The 23,950-nt window shown below is 32.5% G+C and overlaps 2 protein-coding genes across 2 annotated transcripts; both read left to right on the plus strand.

Annotated features, from left to right (window-relative positions):
* The first annotated feature begins 4,380 nt into the window (after nt 1-4,380).
* On the plus strand, nt 4,381-5,123 carry LOC102663200 (uncharacterized). Its single transcript, XM_006587965.1, has 2 exons — nt 4,381-4,681; nt 4,966-5,123. Exons 1-2 carry the CDS (start codon nt 4,381-4,383, stop codon nt 5,121-5,123), a joined length of 459 nt encoding a protein of 152 aa, XP_006588028.1.
* Nucleotides 5,124-17,577: 12,454 nt separating this feature from the next.
* Nucleotides 17,578-23,618, plus strand: ALDH7B1 (aldehyde dehydrogenase family 7 member B1). The gene is made up of 14 exons (NM_001249884.2): nt 17,578-17,777; nt 17,905-17,991; nt 18,270-18,401; nt 19,101-19,173; nt 19,344-19,366; nt 19,450-19,513; nt 20,126-20,171; nt 21,193-21,373; nt 21,940-22,116; nt 22,221-22,385; nt 22,561-22,701; nt 22,786-22,883; nt 23,050-23,199; nt 23,323-23,618. Exons 1-14 carry the CDS (start codon nt 17,640-17,642, stop codon nt 23,375-23,377), a joined length of 1,530 nt encoding a protein of 509 aa, NP_001236813.2. The 5' UTR covers nt 17,578-17,639; the 3' UTR covers nt 23,378-23,618.
* Nucleotides 23,619-23,950: the final 332 nt, after the last annotated feature.

The following is a 23,950-nucleotide window of genomic DNA, read 5'->3' on the forward strand; positions in this document are numbered from 1 at the left end:
CATGAACATACACTACATACGACATATGAACGTGGGCACCATCAAGTGCAATGACCATGGACCAATTAAAGCGCCTAAGCATCCCCTTAGAAATGCTTAAATTCTTTAACCACTCTTGTCCCCCATGAATGGGCCATCCGACAAGGTCAAAGCACCCCCCCACGAACATACACAACATCCAACGTATCGAACATGGGCACCATCAAATGCAATGACCATGGACAAATTAAAACGCCTAAGCATCTCCTCAGAAATGCTTAAATTCTTTAACCACTCTAGTCCCCCACGAATGGGTCGTCCGACAAGGTCAATGCACCCCCTATGAACATACACAACATGCACATGTCAATGCATTTCCAACATCATCAACATTCCATTTCAATATCATTCTCAACATAATCATCGTCTCATCTTTATGACATTATCAACAACCACAACAACCTCGTTTCATAATTAACATAATTATCAATAATATCATCAATTCATGTTGACATGTCCACCATTAATAGCGTCACCTCATATCAATATCATCACAAATATCATATCACCACATATCAATTAAAGTCATCAATAACAACATTAACAGTAAGTTGTATTCTGCCTATACATATATCTTTCATGCCTGAGATTCACACTCCCCGAGACTTCAAACAACACAGGTCAAATAAAGACAACAATTTCATTCATCACAATAAATATATATCACATCCCATTCGTCAAAACATAGTTTTTCCTGAAAAACCAGCATGCATATCAATAACAATTATGTTGGATCGAGTGGCCTCAGAATAATTAAGAAGGGGGGGTTGAATTAATTATTCATAAACCTTTACTAATTAAAAAATTTACTCTTCTAAGGTTTTTACTTATGTTGTTAAGAGAATAAGGAGTAGAAGAGAAACTAAACCAAAAGTAAAAGCGGAAATTAAAATGCACAGCGGAAAGTAAAAAAGTAGGGAAGAAGGAGACAAACACACATGAGTTTTTATACTGGTTCAGCAACAATCCGTGCCTACATCTAGTCCCCAAGCGACCTGCGGTCCTTGAGATTTCTTTCAACCTTGTAAAAATCCTTTTACAAGCAAAGATCCACAAGGGATGTACCCTCCCTTGTTCTCTTTGAAACCCTAGTGAATGTACCCTCCACTAGAACTGATCCACAAGAGATGTACCCTCTCTTGTTCTCAGTCAAGCCCAAGTAGATGTACCCTCTACTTGTACCACAAAGGATGTACCCTCCAATGTGTTAAGACAAAGATCTCAGGCGGTTAAACCTTTGATACTTTGTGAATGGGGATACAAAAGAATTCTCAGGCGGTTAGTCCTTTGAACACTTTTGTATTAGAGAAAAGGAAGAATCAAAAGAATTCTCAGACTATGTCGTTTTGAATTCTTTGACAAGGGAGAAGGGAGACACAAAAGAATTCAGGCGGTTAGTCCTTCGTTCTTTTGGAAAAGGGAGAAGAGAGACACAAAAAGAATTCAGGCGGTTAGTCCTTGGCGAATTCTTTTTGGCAAAGGGAGAAGACAATGAAAAGATGAATAGCACAAGTTTTCAAGGTTTAGAAAACCAGAAAACTTTAGAAAGCTTTTTGGTACAAAGAAGAAGAGGTTCAAAGAGATTCAAGGCTTGTAAAGGATTGTAAGAGATTGATTGGAAAAGTATTCAAGATTGAAAGAATGAATTAAATTGAAAATGTAAAACAAAGCCTTACTTTTATAGACTCTTCATGTCTGGTCAAGAAGACCATTTAGAAGAGTTATAACTTTTAGAAAAACTTAAAACCAATTTGAAAAAGTCAAAACCTTTTTGAAGAGTTACATCTTTTGATTTATTTAGAAATAGTCACTGGTAATCGATTACCAAATAAGTGTAATCGATTACACAAAGCTTTTATGTGAAAGGATGTGACTCTTCACATTTGAATTTGAATTTCAACGTTCAAAGGCACTGGTAATCGATTACCAAAACATTGTAATCGATTACAGCTTTTTGAAATTAATTGGAACGTTGTAAATTCAATTTGAAAACTTTTTCAAAACAATTTTGCTGCTGGTAATCGATTACAACAATCTGGTAATCGATTACCAGAGAGTAAAAACTCTTTGGTAAACATGTTTTGAGAAAAATCATGTGCTACTCAATTTTTCAGAAAAACTTTTCATACTTATCTTGATTAAGCCTTCTCTTGATTCTTGAATCTTGAGTCTTGAATCTTGATCTTGATTCTTGAGATCTTGAACCTTGAATCTTGATTCTTGACTCTAAACTTTCTTCTTGAGTCTTGAATTCTTCTTGATTCTTATCTTGAACTCTTGAATTGTTCTTGATTCTTATCTTGAACTCTTGAATTGTTCTTGATTCACTTGAGTTGTTCTTTGATTGATCTTTGAGCTTTTTGTCATCACTTTTGTCATCATCTTTTGTTATCATCATTGTTATCATCAAAACACCTTTGAATCACCTTTGATTCACCATAAAGCTTTGCTTCTACAAATTATACCGCATCCCATTAGTTAAAAACATTGTTTCTCTTGGAAAACCTGCATGCACATCAAGGACAATTATATCGCATCCCATTAATTAAAAACATAGTTTTCTTGAAAGAAAATCAGCATGCAACAAGGACAGACAGATATTCTCATAGCTAGGTTCCCTGACCCTAACTATGGTGTCAAAACGGTAAGTTTTATAATAAACTCTCCTCACCTATTGTGAGCTCCCCACGGGTTCCTCGTCACGTCACTTGGAGATTTCTTTTTCGTCCCCGCTCGTCGGTTCTACGCAAGCCCACGTCACTACATGAAAGGGCTGAGGGCATTTCGGGTTTTACAAAGGGACATCATTTTGAAATTCCGATCACGCCAATGTGACCGGGATTCAGTGTAGGTCACGAAAATAACACCCATTTCCTGAAGAAATAACGTTTTACAAAGTTTCTTTGCTCTAGGGTTATTCAGAGGAAGCGTAAAACATGCAATGGCGGTTTCCAAACTCAGAAATGATGCAAAGGTAAGATGAAACTAATAAGAAACAAGCGCAGAACCATGGTTACCTCGAAGGAAAACGAAAGGTCAGATTAGGGCTTCGTTCTCTATCGAAACCGCGAGCCAAGTTGGACGGTTCCACTCCGATCGACGGGTTCCAAGGCTACAAGAAAAGGCTTTGGGAGAAGAAGCTTGGCACATTGGAAATGGATTTGGGAAGAAAGAAGGAGAAGGAAATGATGTTTTTCCAAGTCTACACGAAAAGCAAAGGCTGAAACACTCAAGTGCTTATGCTCACGGGAAAGGAAGCGTTCCTCACACGCCGGACGTCGTATTGTAGATCGCAACGGTCAAATCATGGACCTCTATCCTATGAACCTCCAGACCAAATTTCGAAAAGATCCAACGGTAAACGATGGCTGGGAAGCATTTTTACCGAGACAGCTTCATGTAACTTCCTTGAGAAGCTTCATTAAGAGGCTTCCTCGAGAAGCTTCCTCGTGGGCTTCTTTGAGAAGCTTTCTCATGAGGATTCTTTGAGAAGTTATATTTTTATCTACCCACACCCCTTTATTAACTAAATTCACCTCTTTGAAAATAATTACGGATAAAATAACACAGCAAATTAAATCAAATATCAATTATAATTACTAATAACATTTCAGGGTGTTACAATTGACACATGACCGTTTTGAATGGACTTTCGAAGCTTAACTAGCCTTCAACGACTTGAAGAATGCAATTACGACAGCTCTGGTCTTGCTTCTGCCCAATTTCGCACTACCCTTTATTCTGGAAACAAACGCGTCCAACGTCAGAATGGGTGTGGTTTTGTCTCAACAGGGTCACCCTATTGCTTTTTTCTGCAAATCCTTCAGTCCCAAGCTGCTTCATGCCTCCACCTATGTCCGAGAACTCTTCACCATTACTACTGCAGTAAAGAAATGACATCAATATTTATTGGGCCATCACTTAATCATCCTCACGGACCATCGGAGCCTCAAGGAGTTGATGACTCAAGTGGTGCAAACACCAGAGCAACAAATGTATTTAGCCAGACTGATTGGCTATGACTATTCGATCCAATATTGCTTCAGCAAGACAAACGTGGTTACGAGCGCTCTATCCTAAATTCCTGAGACTTCCCCATGCACTTTTTTGGTGTTGTCGCCCCCCTGCTTTACATTTCTAAAGGAACTCAAACAGCAATTATCTAACGATCTCGATTTTCTTGCACCCTGACAAGCCATCTCTGATGACCCAGCCGCTTATCCAGATAACACTATTATCCAATATTTCATCATGAAAGGCGGTCGCATTTGTCTACCTCAAGGATCACCATTCATTCACACTCTATTAACAGAGTTTCATTCATCTCCCAGAGGTAGGCACATGGGAATAGCAAAAACTCTTGCACGGATCCGCGAGAACTTCAATTGGTCCGGGATTCAACAGGATGCCAAACACTTTGTAGTAGCTTATGTCGATTGTCAACATACAAAGTATGAAACCAGAAAAGTAGTGGGTTTGCTTTGTCCATTACCAATTCCGTTCCGGCCATGGAAAGATCACTCTGGATTTTATTATGGGCTTGCCGGCATATCACGACCATACCACTATCCTTGTGGTTATGGATCGTTTTTTGAAAGGGATTCAGTTGGGGATGCTTCCACCTCATCATACTTCTTACACTGTTGCGCTCCTTTTTATGGACATCGTCAGAAAACTCCATGGAATGCTCAAAAGCCTCTTTTCGGATTGTAGTCCTCTGTTCATCAGTCGATTTTGGCAGGAGTTGTTTTGGTCGCGTGGCACTAAACATGAGTTTTGTGTACCACCCGCAAACAGACTGACAAACTGAGGTCTTGAATCGCATCATCGAGGAGTATCTCCATGCTTTTGTGCACAAGAAACCTTTTTCATTAGGGAAGTTCTTGAATTGGGTTGAATGGTCTTGCAATACCTCCATACATTCAGGCTATGGTGTTTCTCCATATGAGACTACCTTTGGCAAGAAACCTCTTAGCATCCCACAGTACATTGTTGGAACCTCAAACACTAAGGTTGTTGATGACTTCATGACCAAGAGAGAGGAGGTGTTCGCAGATCTAAGGAAAAAGCTTTTGAAAGTCTAGAAAACCATGAAGCAAACTGCTGATGTCAAGCGCAGGGAAGTCACTTTCAACGTATGGGATTGGGTAATGGTTAAATTATGGCCTCACAGGCAACTATCTGCTTCCGAGGAACGCCCACCTTACTCCAAATTTGCTAAGAAATACTATGGGCTATACCAAATTTTGGAACGAGTTGGCAAGGTTGCTTATAGACTTCAATTGCCTGAGGGATCACTTATCCACCCTGTCTTCCACAGCTCTCTGCTTAAACTATTTCATCACTCAACTGCAGAAATCAACTCTCCATTACTTCTACCTGCCACAGCAATTGAAAATCAACCTATCATCACCCTTTTAGCTATACTTGGTACTTGTTGGGAATCTGCCACTACTGATCCCAAATTGCAGGTCTTAGTTCAGTGGGAAGGCCTGTCACCTGACGATACTTCATGGGAAGCATGGGAGTTGAAGACCACTTATCACCTTGAGGAAAAGGTGCTTTTGGATGGCATAAGGGATGATAGAAAGGAGAAGATGCAGCAGGTTCCCACCATCATTCTGTTATACCTTGTCTTCCATCTATTGAGCTGGCACGATAGGATTGGAGAGGATGCTTGGTTATTGTTTGCCATCATCATTCTGTTATACCTTGTCTGCTACAATTCTGTTATTGCATTCCTGTTATGATCGAATAGTAGCATTAGCATCTTATAGGCTGCTTATAAATAGCTAATAAGGGAGACCAATATACAAGCCTTTATTTTTCCCTCTTATGTTCTGGAGGTTGCCTAGGCCTCAAAAGCTTGGTTCCCATTCCCATTCCTATTTCCTTTTCCTTCTGTGCTCTTAACAGAATCTGTGTGAAATTGATTGGTGATGAATGAGTTTGGAACTTTATATAAGTACCGCTTAATTCAATAAATTAGGTACGGATTTTGACTAATTTGGCTGAAAAGAATCACAAGGATTGTGAATTCATGCATGTATTATATCCAATTATTATGATTAGTTTTGTGTAAATTATATATAAACAGAGTTGGTGCGATGCTCTTAATTAGCAACTAAAGATGATTCTAAGCATAGGATTCGTCGAATTTTCGCCTAACTAGACAAGAAAAGGCCGAGAGCCTATGTTTTGCGTGATTTAAAAGTCTAGCTGCTATAACAATATTTGTCTGTGCATGTAGTTTCAACCAATCCATGCATTATCATGCATTCATCAGACGTTGTAATCTTACAAAGATAAATTTTATAAAGTAATAATAATTGAATCTTCACATGCATTAAACTTCAACATGAGATTAATTTTTGGGTAAAAATTAATTTTGATTCATGAACGTTTATAACGCTATCCCTTTAGTTTTTGAAACTAATGTACAAAGTTTTTAAAAGTGAAATCCATCAATTAAATTAGTCCAACTTTTACATGTTAGAAAATAAAATAAAAATGAAAGAAAATAAATACAAAGAAGATGCACAGTCTTGAATTAAATAACAAAATAATAGTAGCAAAATAAATTTAATTGACAGCACATGAATAATGCATTATAACATACAATAAACACAAGGAAAAAATAAATTAGGGGAAGAAAGATATATATAGGCATTTTTGCAACAACAAAATATGACCGTTGAAAACCAACCTACAGTTATCACAACAAACGTAACAAACTAGTTGACTCATTAAAACAAAATCTTAAGAAAATCTAAAATAAATATTTTATTTTATAAAATAGAATTAATATATATTTATAAATTTTAAATTAAAACACAAATATTTACCAACATTCCCCCACATAATTTAAAATTTTAAAATATATTTTCTAAAAGATAATTTGTATAAAAATATAAGAGAAAGAGCATGTGATATTGTATTTCGGTATAAGGAACCTTCCAGCTTTGAGCCTTATACCTAGTGTTTATGAACTTCCATCCGAGAAAAATATAGTGACTTGATTGTCTTGAACTACATATTCTTTAACCGGACTTTAGTATGCAACCCCTACAATATTGGCGTTCAATTAGGTTCTGATCAGTGGTAGCGTGTTACACGACCTTGCGCTTGTATCTTGTTTTGTGAGTGTCACTTAGAGATTAGCCCATATCTCACAGTGGCGGCCCCACCACTACACTCACTAGGTGAATCCTCAAAGAGTGGGTTGTGACCCCCACCCTTACAATAATTGTCATCGGATTCATTAAGAGGTATTTTTTTTTTACCAAAAATACACATATATAAATACCTCAACCTTAATATTGTCACAATTTATAATACACCTCGTTATAGGAATGCGAAACGGAACAGCTCCGCCAAATTTCATTTTGGTGTACTTTAGTCAACAAACAATTTCGTTGTTACCCGTTGAACTCCATTCATGGGATCACCAATCACACAGAGACGGGTGTCCATTGTTGTAACTAAATAATGGACTTTAGTCCTATTCCCCTCGACGACTCAAGTACTTGTTGACGCGTCAACCCTTTTGTAAGCGGATCCGCAATATTATTTTCTGACCTGACAAAGTCAAGAGAAATGACACCATGAAAAATCAAATTTCTAATAGACTTATGTCTCACTCTTAAGTGTCTTCTTTTTTCATTGAAATTTTTGCTAATAACTTTAGATATAACAACTTGACTATCATAATGCATTGGAATTGGAGGTATAGGCTTATTCAACAATGGAAAATCACATAACAAATTTTTAAGAAACTCAGCCTCACTAGTAGAAGTATCCAAAGCAATAATTTTTGCTTCCATAGTAGAACGTGAAATAATAGTTTGTTTAGCAGATTTCCATGATACTGCACCACCAGTTAAAGTAAAAACATAACCACTTGTTGATTTTGTTTCATCAGAATCAGAAATCCAATTTGCATCACTAAACCCCTCAATTATTGTAGGAAAACATGTATAATGAATGCCATAATTGATGGTTCCTCTTAAGTATCTAAAAACTCTTTCTAATGCAATCCAATGAGAATGATCAGGATTATTAGTATACCTTCCTAATCTACCAACTACATATGCAATGTCAGGCCTAGAGAAGTTTGTCAAATGCAACAAAGAACTGATAATTTGAGAATATTTATGTGAAGAAATTCCTTTACTCAAATTTTTCTTTAGCTTGATGGATGAGTCATAAGGAGTAGAAACAGGTTTCACATCAAAATAGCTAAACTTTTTCAATAGCTTTTCAACATAGTGTGATTGGGTTAAAATCATGCCATCAATTTTCTTTATAAGCTTAATACTCAAAATCACATCTACAGGATCAAGGTCGTTCATATCAAAATTTCTAGACAAGAAAGACTTCACATCATTTATGAATTGCATATTACTACCAAATATCAATATGTCATACACATACAAACATAAAATGACACATCCATTATCATCAAATTGTTTCACATACACACATTTATCAGTATTATTGATTTGAAAACCATACGAAAGAACAACTTGATCAAATTTTTCGTGCCATTGTTTTGGAGCTTGTTTCAAACCATATAAAGATTTAACAAATTTGCAAACTTTCTTTTCCTTCCCCGGTTCTACAAAGCCTTCAGGTTGGCTCATATAAATTTCTTCTTCTAATTCACCATTTAAAAAGGCAGTTTTTATATCCATTTGATGAATTTCTAAATTAAAAACACAAGCAAGTGCAATTAAGACCCTAATGGTAGTAACTTTAGAAACAGAAGAATATGTATCAAAGAAATCTACACCTTCTATTTGTTTACACCCAATTACAACAAGTCTTGCCTTAAATTTTTCTATAGATCCATCAGTTCTTAATTTCTTTTGAAAAACCCACTTACAACCTATACTTTTACAACCAGGGGGAAGATCAGTAAGAAACCAAGTTTTATTATTTTTAAGAGAACCCATTTCATCATTAATAACTTCTTTCCAAAAAGGTGCATCAATAGACCTCATGGCCTCACCATAAGTTTTAGGATCATCTTCAAGCAAAAAAGAGCAAAATTCAGAACCAAAATCCTTAACTTTTTTAGATCTTTTACTCCTCCTAGGTTCAAACACAATGTCCCTATTAGTATTACTACAAGAAGACAAATTAGAACAAGAAGTATCACAAACAGATTTAGACAATTTATTTTTCAAAGAAAAATATTTTCAAAGAAAGTAGCATCTCTAGATTCCATAATAGTACCATTAGAAATTTCAGACACTTCTGAATTAACTACCAAAAATCTATAAGTAGTACTATGCATAAAGTATCCAACAAAAACACAATCAACAATTTTGGGTCCAATTTTCCTTTTCTTACTAATGGGGATGTTTACCTTTGCTAGACACCCCTACACTTTAAGATATTTCAGGTTTGGTTCTCTATTTCTCCATAGCTCATAAGGGTTTTTTTCAAAATTTTTATAAGGCACTCTATTAAGAATATGACATGCAGAATACAAAGCTTCACCCCACATATTACTTGGTAAACCAGAACTTACAAGCATAGCATTCACCATATCAAGCAATGTACGATTCTTTCTTTCCGCAATACCATTATATTGAGGAGCATACGGAGGTGTCACTTCATGAATAATACCATGCATTTCACAAAAATTACTCATTTCTAAAGATGTGTATTCTCCACCTCTATCGGAACGTAAAATTTTAATTTTTCTTTCTAATTGATTTTCTACTTCTATTTTATATACTTTGAACTTATCAAACAATTCACTTTTGTGATTAACTAAATACACATAACAATATTTGGAGAAATCATCAATGAAAGTAATAAAATATATCTTACCACCACGTGTTAACACATCATTACTATCACATACATCACTATGAACCAATTCAAGCAAGTTAGTTTCTCTTTCAATACATGTAGTAAAAAATTTTCTAGGTTGCTTTGCTTGAATACATGTTTCACATTTTTGTTTTAAATCAATGAAAGCCTAAGGAATAAGATTAAGAGACATCATTCTTTTGATAGAATTCAAATTCACATGTCCAAGTCTAGCATGCCACATATTAGAACATTCAACATTTGCAACAAAAGAAGAAATATTGGATATTTTATTAATAGACTGAGACATAAGACTTAACTTAAACAAACCATCACAAATGCAGCCTTTACCAATAAAATTACCATGTCTCGTAATAACAACTCTATTGGATTCAAAAACAACCTTGTACCCTTGTTGGACTAACAAAGAAGTACTTATTAAATTTTTCCTAATATCAAAAATATGATAGATACCATCTAAAAAAATAAAGTTTCCTGAAGATAACTCTAGCTTCACTTGACCTTCTCCTAACACATGTGTTATACTCTCATTCCCCATGCTCACAGTACGTGTGCTTGATTCTTGATATAAAGAAAATAATTTTTTATCAGCACACACATGAACATTAGCCCCGGAGTTTATAAACCAATCATTTGAGTTAAAAACACAATTTAACTCAGGGCTAGTGACATGATACCTGTCAGATGGGGAATCAGAGGCAGCACTGATGGTAACAACATTAGCCTGAGGTTTAGGGAAAGACGTGGGTTGGCGCTGACGTTGAAAACAATTCTTGGCCAAATGATTAGCTCGCCCACAAACAAAGCAAAAAATTTCATTCCCCGAATTTTTATCCTTAGGCTTATTGTTGTTATTAAAAGCATTGTTCTTATTTTTAGAAAATGAAGGCTTTCTACCAAATTTATTTTTGTTAAACCCATGTCTTTTGAAGGACTTAGAGAAAGGTTTGCTAGAGCTCTCAACAAGATAGGCCTTAGGGTGAGAATCAGATTTTTGCAAGTGTTTTTTAGATGAACAATGTTTATCCTCAATGCGGAGACAAACAAGCAAATCATCAAAGGTAAAACTTTCATGTTTATGTTTCAGACTTCGAGCAAAATCAGTCCACGAAGGAGGCAATTTTGAAATCATGAAAGCCACAAGCATAATGTCAAGCAAAACGATTCCTTTCAATTTCATGTCATAAACAATGTTTTCAAATTCATGGATCTGATCTGAAATAAATTTTCCATCAATCATTTGAAACTCAATCATTTTTTCACAAGAGTAACGACTTAAACCTTTTTCAGCAGATCCATATTTCAATTCAAGTGCTTCCCATAACTCAACAAAAGTTTTGGTATGGCAAAAAATCTTATATATGTTATCAGCCAAAGCACTTAAAATGCGTCCATGACATAAAATATCTTTATCAGAAACATTATGCTTAATGGTTGCATCAGTTTGAACTATATCAGTAGAGGAAGTTGAAATTTTTATTTCTCTTTTAAAAATCACAGAGTATAAATCCAATTCAGTAAACCAGAATTTCATTTGTTGTTGCCAATAGAAAAAATTTTCACTTGTAAATTTTTTAGGCTTACCGGAAAGGGACTTAATCATATCCATGATGGACATTTTGATAAAATAGAATGCTACTGTAGAAAAGACTATACAAGAAGAAGGTGAAAAATAATTTTTCTCTCTAAGACTGTTAGAAAATAAAATAAAAATGAAAGAAAATAAATACGAAGAAGATGCACAGTCTTGAATTAAATAACAAAATAACAGTAGTAAAATAAATTTAATTGACAGCACATGAATAATGCATTATAACATACAATAAGCACAAGAAAAAAATAAATTAGGGGAAGAAAGATATAGCTTGGGTTGAAGTGCGTAAACACTATCTTTAGAGAGAAAACGCCCCACTGCACTGGTAGGAAAATTTGATTACACTCCTCTCCCAAGATACGACAACCGGTTGGTTCCGATCGTGTGCAGTGAAAGGATCCCCGAATTCTGAACACCAATACTCTTGCTCTCACAAAAATAAATTTTTTTTATAGGAAAAGAAAGAGACAATTTTTTGGGAGAAAGAAACCAGACGTTGCTCTGTGTCTTTTTTTAGAGAAGAGAAAAAAATATATATAAACATTTTTGCAACAACAAAATATGACCGTTAGAAATATGATCATTGGAAACCAATCTATACTTCTCACAACAAACGTAACAAACTAGTTGACTCATTAAAACAAAATCTTAAGAAAATTTAAAATAAATATTTTATTTTATAAAATAGAATTAATATAATTAATATATATTTATAAATTTTAAATTAAAACACAAATATTTACCAACATTACATAGATAGTGTAATTAAGTAATAATATTAAGATATGTTTAGAGAGCAAAATTACACTGGTGAAGATAATCATGGACAAAAGGTGAACCTTTGGAGATCGTGGCAAGCTGCTCCTTGAGCTTGAAGGACAGGATTTTAGCAAGAGAGCGATTGGCATAAGCCTTCTTTAGTTTGGTCCATGCATCATCGCATGAGACAACAAAGGACATAACTATTTGTGCCTGTGATCCACATGATTCAGATCCGAGGAGAGCAAGAGAAACATGGTTGTCTTACACCAAAGAGAGTGATCGGGATTCACAGTTTCAATACCATTACCTTTAATGGTTTCGAGAGGGCAAGGAATTGTGCCAAAAACGCGTAATTTGCTTGTGCAATTAATGTAGGATAGTTTGATCAGGAGATTGCTGGTGAGATTAAACTCAACCAGTCAGGAAATTAACAATGGTTCTTGTGTTAAATGAGGCATTAGAGGAGATCTTTTGTGGATAAAAAAAGACTTTGGAGCTTAAAGGGCGCATGATACCATATAGAGGATAATTGTTGAATATTATTTCATGCTTAAATGAGATTATTGAGCTTGTATTTAAACGTAACTAACAAAAGATAGAATAACAATAAATCATAAACTACTGATGATTGGTAACAAACTGAAGTAACATTACAATAGATAATCAACTGCATTTGAAATTCAAAATATGAGAGCTATTAGGAGGTTGTTCAGACAAAAATTACCTCAAAATTTTTCAGAAGGTTAATTATGATTAATTGTCACTAACCATAATAATATCCCTAATAAATTTGATTGCCTTTTTTTAGTTAATAGTTGAAAATTTCTTAAAAAATATGAGAAACTCTAATTAATTAAATTTTAGGATTTAATTGATATTTTTACTTATAAATATTGCAAATCAAGTTAATAGAAAAACAAAAATTAGGTGTTACAAAAATACATTTTTCAAAAATAGAAAAATGATTTTATTCATAAACTAGTTTACACCAAAGGGTAAGATGAAGTCTTCGTCTTACAAATCTTCTTTCAACTACAAAAGTAAACTTAATGAATCAGGAGTTATTTTAAAAAAAAAGTTAATTAAGTCTTTAGTTTTTAATTTAAATTTTAGTTTCTGAATGAAAGTTAGACTGATCAAAGTCTTTATAATTGTAAATTTTTTACCTTAGTTCCTATATTTAAAAATCATCCCCTTTTAATTCTTATACATACTATTTTTAATTTTAATTCCTATGAATTTTAATTCCAAAATGGGTGATTTTTCAGCAGAGGTTAAAAGGTAAAAATTGTACAACTATAAAAACTAAATGAATAATAAAATCTATAATAAATAAATATACTTACTTTATGTTATTGGCTAGTATTTATTAATATTAAATTATTAGACTTGTTGTTAAGTATCTCCTCCTTATTTATTAGATCTTTTGCAGAAAAATTGTTTGTTTTCTTTTATAAGATCATTTTTTAATTTTCAAATGTATTAGTTATTTTTTTCTTTTAAAATTATATTTAATTAATTACTCTCTTTCTAGACGTTAATTAATTGGATGAGAAATAATTAAGTAAAAAGAGAGATAACTATTTTTTTTAAGACAAAAAATACTCTCTAACAAATTTAAATTTAATGTGATTAATTAAATTAATTATTTTTCTTAAAAAAATATAAATAAATTGAGAGGGGAAATTTCTTTCACAGATAGATTTTTTAGTCCTGAAAATACACGAGGGAGAAAAATAATCATGTATTTCTTATAAGGTAATTAAATAATTAATTGTGGATATATTTTTTATATGAGTATACAATAATCCCACCTTAAGCCAATATTTAATTTTGGCAAAGGGGATGGAAAATACTTATTCCCATGGGATAAAAATCTTTTTTGTAAGTAAAAATACATATATACTCTCTTCATGTCCAGTATCATACTCTTCTCTTAATGATTACTTAATTTACCTTCTCTATCTTTTTTTATTTTTAAAATTTTCTTTGATGTGCTAATTTTTATTTACCACCACTCTCATAAATTTTACCCATAATAATTTGTTAGTAACGTGAGATATATAACATTTAAAATATATTTTATTTTTCATTTGTTGGTCTTATAATAAAATTATTTGTTTTATAAAAAAATAACATCTTTAACATAATAAGGATATTTTAGTAATTATAATATATATTCCCAAGAAAAAATAATTTAACTAAACATATGTTGTAATTATTCCTGGGATATAAAAAAATTCCCAACTAATTATAGTTCTTGTAAAAAAATTATAATTAATCAAACATATTTTTTATTAAATACTCAAAAATAACATTTTTATATTTTATTTCTAGGAATAATGTTCTGGGGACTAAAAAATTTATTCACAACATCCAAACAATCTTATAACTAAAGACGGAAAAAGTAAAAGATAAGATTTACATTATTTTTTATTTGTTTATCATAATATTAGTATAGTTATAGTATGAAATAACTATAGTTGAAAATAATTACTAATTTTTATAAGAAACAATAAATATAATAAGAAGGATGGATCCCCTTCTAAAATAATAATGTTAGTTATATACACGATCTACATTATTTAATAATGCCAATGTGATTCAAACAAATATTTGTCGATATTGACACATGGTCACCATACAAACCCATTACAAAATGGTTTCTTCACGGCCCACGCAAGTACTTCAATTTCGGTCCCATTGATAATACAATAGCATTATCTTTTGAATTATCCTTCCCTGTCTGTCGGGCCCAAAAGCCATGCCTTTTGCAAAAAGAAAATATTATTTAAAATGTGTCAAGTTTGATAGTAATAATATTCCTCAGCCCTGATTCAGTAAAATCAAACTAATTTGTGTGGCTCAGCTCAGTTAACCTTAGTTGACATGCAAAGTTAATATTTCATAATTGAATTATTATAGTTCTATTTTTTTTTAATTTTAAATGAAAATCAATTTTAAATTCTGAATATAGACCAATTTTATATTTTATTATAAATCAATAAATCAACTAACCTTGATAAAACTTGGTCAATTTTAATGGTTAATAAAGTTTTAAATTGCAGTTATAATTTCATATATAATAACCATAAAAATTCTATATATTAGAGAAAACAACAAATATAATTGATACAGTCGTAATTAATGTTGTAATGCATTGAAAACTTCAAAAGCCAAGCCTTGGCAGTATGATTGTAGTTGAGAACAGGGTATAAAGAGTAAATACAGGTAGATCCAATAGTAAAATAATTAAAACTTAAACTTTACCTCTATAAACAAAATAATATCTTTCTCTTTAAAAAAACTATTTAATATTAATTTTTGTTTTAAAAAAATGCATTAACAAAAAGACCAATATATAACTCTTTAATTTAAAATATAAATCTAACAAGATTTATTTCAGACCTCACTTGTTTGACCGACTCTGAGTAAATGGCTAAATTAGTTTATGAAAATGTGTCTTTATATACTTATATTAATCCTTAAAATTTTTCTTATTATTTATTGAGTATGAAAAAAATAAATTATATATAAAAAACTGTTATTTAAACTGTGGATTTTTTCTCATAGATTAAAATGAACACATATTTTAAAATTAATTAAAATTTATCAAAAATTAATTAAACAATATATAAGACCAACCAATCAGTAAATAATTCGTAAGTTGCATCAAATTCTTTTTCCTTAGGTAAGATTTTATGTTCAAGTTTTATAAATAAAAAAATATTATTAAAAGAAGAAAAATTTATTAAAGATGATCACATAGATTTTCCAACAAAAGATAATTATTATAAAATTCATGAATATTTTATACCTATATCATAATATAAAAAAAATCCTTGTTAGTGGTTTCTAAAAAATTCAACAATAATAAAATATGTTTTCATGTTAATAGCATTTTCTCTCTATAATTTTAAGGAATGGATATTCTCTTCCTTTCAAGTAATAGTGTATACTATGCAAATACAATACAATGAGTAAGAAATTACTGGATTATTAGGAAAAAGACTTCTAATTTCTTTTATCATTATCCGTCTGTCTTCTTTGTTTCGATGACTAAAAAAATCAAATACATTTAAGGGTAAATAGTCACTTTTATCTCTCAATATGTAATTCGTTGATGATAAATATATCTATGAATGATGAAAATACAAAATTTAGTCCTTTAAAGAGAGTAAAAAGTGCGATCAATATATCTGATCGTTAACTTCCGTCTGTCACCATTAATAAGATAGCCTATGTGACACGAAAGGATGAATTTGTCATTAAAATAATGATCAAAGTGGATTGACAACATATAAGCATATTTGTCATAATATTTTTTTTTGTTTTTTTTAAGTTAACTTCTATATTAGTTTGAGCATTATTGTATTTTTTATTTAAATTTATTTGAGTTTTTTATTTGTTAGTAATTGTTTTCATTTCATTCACATTATGTATAATAAGTGTTGTCTCGAGTGGAAGTACATAAGATTTATCTATGAGATTCTTTCATATTCGAGGTATATATATACATTTAATTGATTAAGGAAAAAGACTTATAATTTCACTTTAACTTTATCTAGTTTAAATTTTGTGAGACTTTTTTCTTTAAAAAAAAATAGTTGATTAATTTTTTTTTTAAAAATAAATAAATTTGGTCTCACTACGCGTCGTGTTTATCTACTCAAAACTCTCAAGACATTATTTTTTTAATCTAAATATGTACTTAAGTTGAAATTAGGATATGAAATAATTTTAAAGATTAAAAGAGAGAAATTTAATAAAAATTTGACAAAATATAAGATATAAGATAAAAAAAATTTAACAGCAAAGATTAAAGTTTGACAAGAAAATTAAAATAATAAAAATATATATATTAAAAGGCAATTTAAAAAATATATTACATAAGTACTCAATAAATAGGAATAATAAATTATAAACATATAATAATAATAAGTATCACACTTTTTATACTTTAGAAAATTAAATTTTATATTTTCAACTGAACACATTTATTAATGTGAAAAAACAAAAAGTAAAAATATTATAATAAATATGTCCTTATATGTCAATGACAAATTTGTCCCTCCCATGAACAACACATCTTTATATTTTCAATAATGCATCTTTCAATCAATTAGATCTAAGGAACACATAGAGGGACAAAAGTTACTAAATATCTTGAAATTAATTTTTATTTTTGTCCCACGTTATCTCAAAGTGCAAGCTTTGTTATTGTAAAAAAAAAACAAATACTGAATCCCCATCACTTTCTTCCCCATCGTATGTGTGTCCCTGTCAGAGTATGATATGAGAAACTCTATAAATTAACTATTTTTTCTCCCACTTTCTGAATCAAACACAACACACACACGTAACTTCATCTGGGTTTCAGGAAAAAAGAAAAAGGAAAACAATGGGTTCCGATAATCACCAGAACTTGGAGTTCTTGAAGGAGATCGGTTTGGGCTCTTCCAACATTGGCTCTTACATTAATGGCCAGTGGAAAGCCACTGGTTCTTCTGTCACTTCTGTTAATCCTTCTAACAATCAGGTTCACCTTCTCATAATTAATTTTTTTCTTCAATTTTTGTTATTTATTTCTTTATTTTGTGAGGCTTTCTTGTCTTTTTTGTTTTCATGTGTATGTGATTATTGGTTATTGGTGATTTGAAAATTAGAGTATAGCTCAAGTGACCGAAGCAACTTTGCAAGATTTTGAGGAGGGGTTGCGAGCTTGCAGTGAAGCAGCTAAGACATGGATGACTGTGAGTTCTTTTAAAAATACTTTTAATTTTTTTTTTTTTTTTTTTTTGGGGGGGGGGGGGGGGGGGTGGGGGATGTGTGTGTGTTATAGTTGTGTTTTGGTTATATGTGGTAGAGTTGGTAGCTAGTAGCCTTTTTTTTATGGACAAATGTTAGAATGTTAGTTTTTGTTAGCAAAAGGATCAAACATTCAACCCACCTTATATCTCCCTGGTAACCTAGTACTGAATCTACGTGCTATTGGAAACTAATTGAGGATGTGCTTGTAATGTTGTTGCAGATACCGGCACCGAAGAGAGGTGAGATTGTGAGACAGATTGGTGAAGCATTGAGGGCCAAATTGGATCCTTTGGGTAGGCTGGTGTCTCTTGAGATGGGAAAAATTCTCCCAGAAGGAATTGGGGAAGTTCAGGTATCGCAATTCTCTTTGTTCTGCCATATTATGTTACATGTCCTGACACCAAAGAAATCAGAGTTTAGATTGTGTATAAGGCTATAATACTTCTTTGATGGCAACTAAATCAAGATAAGGTGGTGAGCTTTAGCTGTTTCTAATTAGAACAGTGTGATATATTCAGGGACATACAAATTTATGTCATTCTGATGAAATTTATGCCCTCTAGCTGATTATCCGGTGATTTTCATTGCAAATGTTCTTAGAAATGTGAAGGGATTTGATGCTTTTTCATGGGGGTCTTCCTGAGCAACTGCTCATATCTAACTACATTTACATTTTATTTTCATCGATCGCATATGTTTTTCACCTAATCAAAAGGTTCTGTTCTCAGAAGAAAATGGCTGTTCTATTCAGTTTTTTTAGTAAATTGCGTATATTTCAGAATTTTCTATATTCACTGCATCATCTTGGCTTAGGCCCCATGGTTCTCTGAGGATGGTTGCTTTTCAAAGTTACTTCATTCTTTCTATTGGGAGCATTCCATATATGTTTGGTGTGTATATAGGCTAACTGCACTCTGAAAGCATTTTAGTGTTTTTTCTAATTATGCACAGAACTAAATTAATCACATACACCATGGGAAAGAGAAAATTATTAAAGATTTTGCACATAACATTTTTATATGATATAGTTTGTGATCTTTATCCATTACAGGAAATTATTGATATGTGTGATTATTGTGTTGGGCTAAGCAGACAATTGAATGGATCAATTATACCATCAGAACGTAAGATTGTTGTGTATCTATATTAATTGACCATCTTTTCTTTATAATCCTTCTGGTTACAAAGTTATTTAAAATCATATGTAGTTAGCGATAGTCTCTTGTTTTTATACTGTTTTCTCCAAGATATTCCAATTTTGAGTTTTTGTTTTCTTCTACTTGTTTTTTAACAGGTCCAGATCATATGATGTTTGAGGTGCGTATTTGAAGTATAATTATTCACTGACTTTTGTACTGATTTATATGATATTAACTGTAACCCATGCTTTTACACCACAGGTATGGAACCCACTAGGAATAGTTGGTGTAATCAGTGCTTTCAACTTTCCATGCGCTGTTCTAGGTATGTATTTTCTCATCCTGTCTTAATGCACATAGCAACAAATTCCTTTGGATCTTAGATTCAGTTCAAAGTTACTTATAATCAGATTGAAAATGTTAGTGCATTCATTCACTGTCATTTGGTCATCTAATTTAGGCATGTATTTTAAACTTTACCTGAAAATCTGTTGTGTCTAGGAGCCATCTTGATCTGTCATCAATCAGATTGTGTGTGAACTGTTGTTCTGATAAAAGCTTGCAATATCATCAATTCATTAAACTTCTTGTTATCAAATTCATCTCCATGTTTAGATCATTTTTATTTGGTGATATGTTTTAGCTTTTTGTTACTTTTTTAGCTGCTCTTCAATCTTTCATATAATACAAAAGTAAGTCAGAATGGGGATTGTGACGTTGAATCTTTGTCAATTAAACATACTACTGGTTTCATTACTGACTCCTACTTTAAATAAATGGATGGGTGCCAACATATATGAGCAGATAGCTTTCTTGAAGTTTTTCCATCTAGTTTGACTGCATTTTGCATCATACAGTCCACTTTCTATGATCTGATTTTTTTTATGTGTTGTTTTTTTATTGTAACTAAAACATGTTCATTTCTGTTGTGCTTCAGGATGGAATGCTTGCATTGCTTTAGTCTGTGGTAACTGTGTTGTGTGGTAAGTCTATATATCTATCTCTGTATATTTTATGAGATTACTCAACTGGACATTTTTAAGTCAGATCATGATTGTTTTGTTAATATTTCATGACCTCTGCAATATTTCTTCTCTATTTTCATGTGACAATCAGCTTTGATCGAATATTTCATTTGCAAAATTGGTTGGAATAATGGTATATATGGACTTCGGATCAATTTTCATTGGTCTTATTGTATCCACCATTTTCTTTGACTTGAACTAGTGTAGGAACCCGTACTTCAGTTAGACTCAACTCTATTTAACCAATACTTCAGTTCTTGATGCATTAGTGTTTAGTTGTATGTATTTTATCAGCACCAATTTGTATGATTGGTCAGAAACAGAGATATAGTGAATGTCTTCCTTGACTTTTTGGCTTCCTGCAACCACACATCTTGTTAGGGAAATTCACCTCTTCGATGGATCTCCTATCCAATTTAAACGTATTAGGTGAATATATCTTAGATGACAAAATGTTGTTGCTAGAGAAGCTGAAAGATTTGGAGATAATATGCCCTCCAACTTCTCCAATTGCACTTCCAGTTCCTTTGACTTATTTTCTTTTTACGAAGTGTCATAACCAATGACATCAATCCATGAAGCCTAACTCTCATAGTGGAATAAGGCTTGGTGGTGGTGGTTTTTATTGTTGTTCATGAAATGGTAATGGTTAAAGCGCTATATATTTTTGTAGTTCAATCATCCTTGATTTCTGATTTATCTCCATAATGATTGCATACTTCATGCTTATCTCCATGTTGCACTTTGCCTACCCTTCAGCTCCCTCCCCCCCCAAAAAAGTTCATATAATATACACAGTCATGAAAGAAGGTCTATTAGAAAAGATGATAAAATTATCTTTGTTGGTGCCAATTATGTAGATCTGTTTGGATTTTTTATGTGATATATGTTCACTTGTCAGATTCTTGAGTGTTTCAAATTTTCAATGGCAATCATGTTATCTTTTTAATATATGTTTTTTCTACGGCATCCATTAAAGGAAGGGTGCTCCAACAACTCCTTTGATAACTATTGCTGTGACAAAGCTAGTAGCTGAAGTTCTTGAGAGGAACAAATTACCTGGTGCAATATTCACCTCTTTCTGTGGAGGTGCTGACATTGGTCAGGCAATAGCAAAAGACACTCGCATTCCCCTGGTTTCATTTACTGGAAGTTCAAAGGTATGTTATGTACTAAGTAGTTGGACATGAAATTTTAAACAGGAAACATAATTAAACTAAGTTTAATGCATATACACTGACGGTATAAAACTGTCTTACATTGTCTTCCAATCACATATCACCGTTTGAATTACTTTAAGATAATTATTTTAAAAGTCAACAAACTTACCATACATGGTTGGTTGTGATTGGATGGCTGTGTAAAACTTTTTACACTGTCAGTGCATAACTCTTTTTCTCTTAAAATAACTGAATAGGATTTATAAATTTATATTTTGTGTTAAAAGATGTTGATGTCACCTTAATGGTGCTCAGTTTAGTTGCCTGTGGTACTAGTAGTATCGGTCTTATTGCAGTCACTGTCTAAAGATATGTGATATCAAACACACTAAAATATCACCCCTTTAGCGAAATTACTTCCATGTGTCATGTACTGGGTAATTGTGTATGTTGCTCTTGTGCCCCACGTTAAAATAAAACTGTGCAAACATTTACTTATTTCATAATGATTTGGACAATACGATCTATGCTGTTTAGTTCATAATGATGTGTTCCCTGTTATATAGGTTGGCTTGATGGTCCAGCAAACAGTTAATGAGAGATTTGGCAAATGCTTGCTTGAGTTAAGTGGTAACAATGCAATAATTGTCATGGATGATGCAGACATCAAATTGGCTGTACGCTCTATTTTGTTTGCTGCTGTGGGTACTACTGGTCAGCGGTGTACAACTTGTCGTAGACTGGTATTAGAACCAATTTAAAAAATTGAATTTCATAATTTTAATGCAATCACGTGTGATTTTTTTAAGATATATTTAATTTTTAATTTAGCTTCCTTGTACTGCAGTTTCTGCATGAAAGTATTTATACAGACGTACTAGACCAACTTGTTGAAGTCTACAAACAAGTCAAAATTGGGAACCCCTTGGAGAAGGGGACTCTAGTTGGGCCCTTGCATACTCGTACTTCAGTAGAAAACTTTCAGAAGGGTATTTCAGTCATAAAATCTCAGGCATGGTTCATTTTACTCTTTTTCTAGTTAAGTTAAATATTTAGGGGATGTAACCTTCCATTTCATGTCTGTAATTTTGCTCAGTAGGATATGCAAGCTTTTTCTCATACATATACCACGGATTGGATGCTTGTCTTCTGTGTAGAGATAATTTACTTGATACTCTGATTATCAGGGAGGGAAAATCCTAACCGGTGGATCTGTATTAGAGTCGGGAGGAAATTTTGTACAACCAACAATTGTTGAGATTTCTCCAGATGCTCCTGTAGTTAAAGAAGAATTGTTTGGTCCAGTTCTGTATGTTATGAAATTTCAGGTAGCATATATTCTATATCTTCTTTCATCGGACTATTTCTTTTGGAGTTTAGTTTATGATCAAACTTCATGATTTTCTACTTAGACTCTAGAAGAAGCAATTGCCTTGAACAATTCTGTACCTCAAGGATTAAGTAGTTCAATCTTTACCCAAAGACCTGGAACTATATTCAAATGGATCGGGTAAGTACTCACAAACTTATTTTTGTCCTATCCTTTGGATCTCTGCTAATGAGTTTGGCCTACACACTTCAGTACTTGACTAACAATCCTATAAGATGTTTGTGGTGATTTATAGTTGCACAAATAGTATATTTTACTTGTTCATGGGTGTAAATATGGTGCGCAGGCCACGAGGTAGTGATTGTGGTATAGTGAATGCAAACATACCTACAAATGGAGCTGAAATTGGTGGTGCCTTTGGTGGAGAAAAGGCGACAGGTGGTGGCCGTGAAGCGGGAAGTGACTCATGGAAGCAATACATGCGGCGTTCTACATGGTAAGTCTTCGTTGAATTTATGATTGTTACATTCCTTGGTTATAAGCTCTGTTAATGGTGAATATATCTTAATATTTTTTCTGTGCATGCTCGTAATGACATTATAATTGCTGTTCTTGGCAGTACCATCAATTATGGAAGTGAACTACCATTAGCTCAGGGGATAAACTTTGGCTAGAAAGCTATCCTAGCACATGAGGCTGCACAAAATAATGCGATTTTGCAGTCTGAAGAGAGTTCTATATATACCGAGATGTTAGTCTGGCTGACATGGGTTCAAAGTGTTGTCTTAACAAGACATGCTTGCTGTAAGGATGGCACCTTGATATGACAGTTTCAATGTATAAGATATCTTAAATAAATGTTAAATGAATAAGCTGAGAATTCTTTTCCCAGTCAAAAAGTGTTTGATGTTTAAATTCGTGTTTTGTGATTTTGGCCATTGAAAAAATAATATATATATATATATATATATATATATATATATATATATATATATATATATATATATATATGTATGTATGTATTCATTGCTATAAAAAATTTATTCTTTTTAGACTTAATATTCAACAAAATGACATGAATTTAGTGTCTCACAAGAAACTAAAAACGTGTGATAAGGGACTAGAGACTAAAATGTGTATTTTGATAATGATATATACCTGGTTCAGCAAGTTATTGAACGAGTTAAACTTTGTTTCAAACAATCGTAGATATGAATTCTTCATGAATTGTAATAAGACATGAATTA

The sequence above is a fragment of the Glycine max genome, chromosome 9 (assembly GCF_000004515.6).
Source record: "Glycine max cultivar Williams 82 chromosome 9, Glycine_max_v4.0, whole genome shotgun sequence".
Taxonomy (NCBI): domain Eukaryota; kingdom Viridiplantae; phylum Streptophyta; class Magnoliopsida; order Fabales; family Fabaceae; genus Glycine; species Glycine max.

What these genes read in the sequence shown, in the direction of transcription:
- LOC102663200 (XM_006587965.1), top strand. Translation starts at nt 4,381, where the DNA reads ATGGGAATAGCAAAAACTCTTGCACGGATCCGCGAGAACTTCAATTGG. An exon ending in CTCATCATACTTCTTACACT is followed by an intron (nt 4,682 to 4,965) that starts GTTGCGCTCCTT and finishes CCATACATTCAG; the next exon opens with GCTATGGTGTTTCTCCATAT.
- ALDH7B1 (NM_001249884.2), top strand. Translation starts at nt 17,640, where the DNA reads ATGGGTTCCGATAATCACCAGAACTTGGAGTTCTTGAAGGAGATCGGT. An exon ending in AAGGAATTGGGGAAGTTCAG is followed by an intron (nt 18,402 to 19,100) that starts GTATCGCAATTC and finishes TATCCATTACAG; the next exon opens with GAAATTATTGATATGTGTGA. An exon ending in CATTTACTGGAAGTTCAAAG is followed by an intron (nt 21,374 to 21,939) that starts GTATGTTATGTA and finishes CCTGTTATATAG; the next exon opens with GTTGGCTTGATGGTCCAGCA.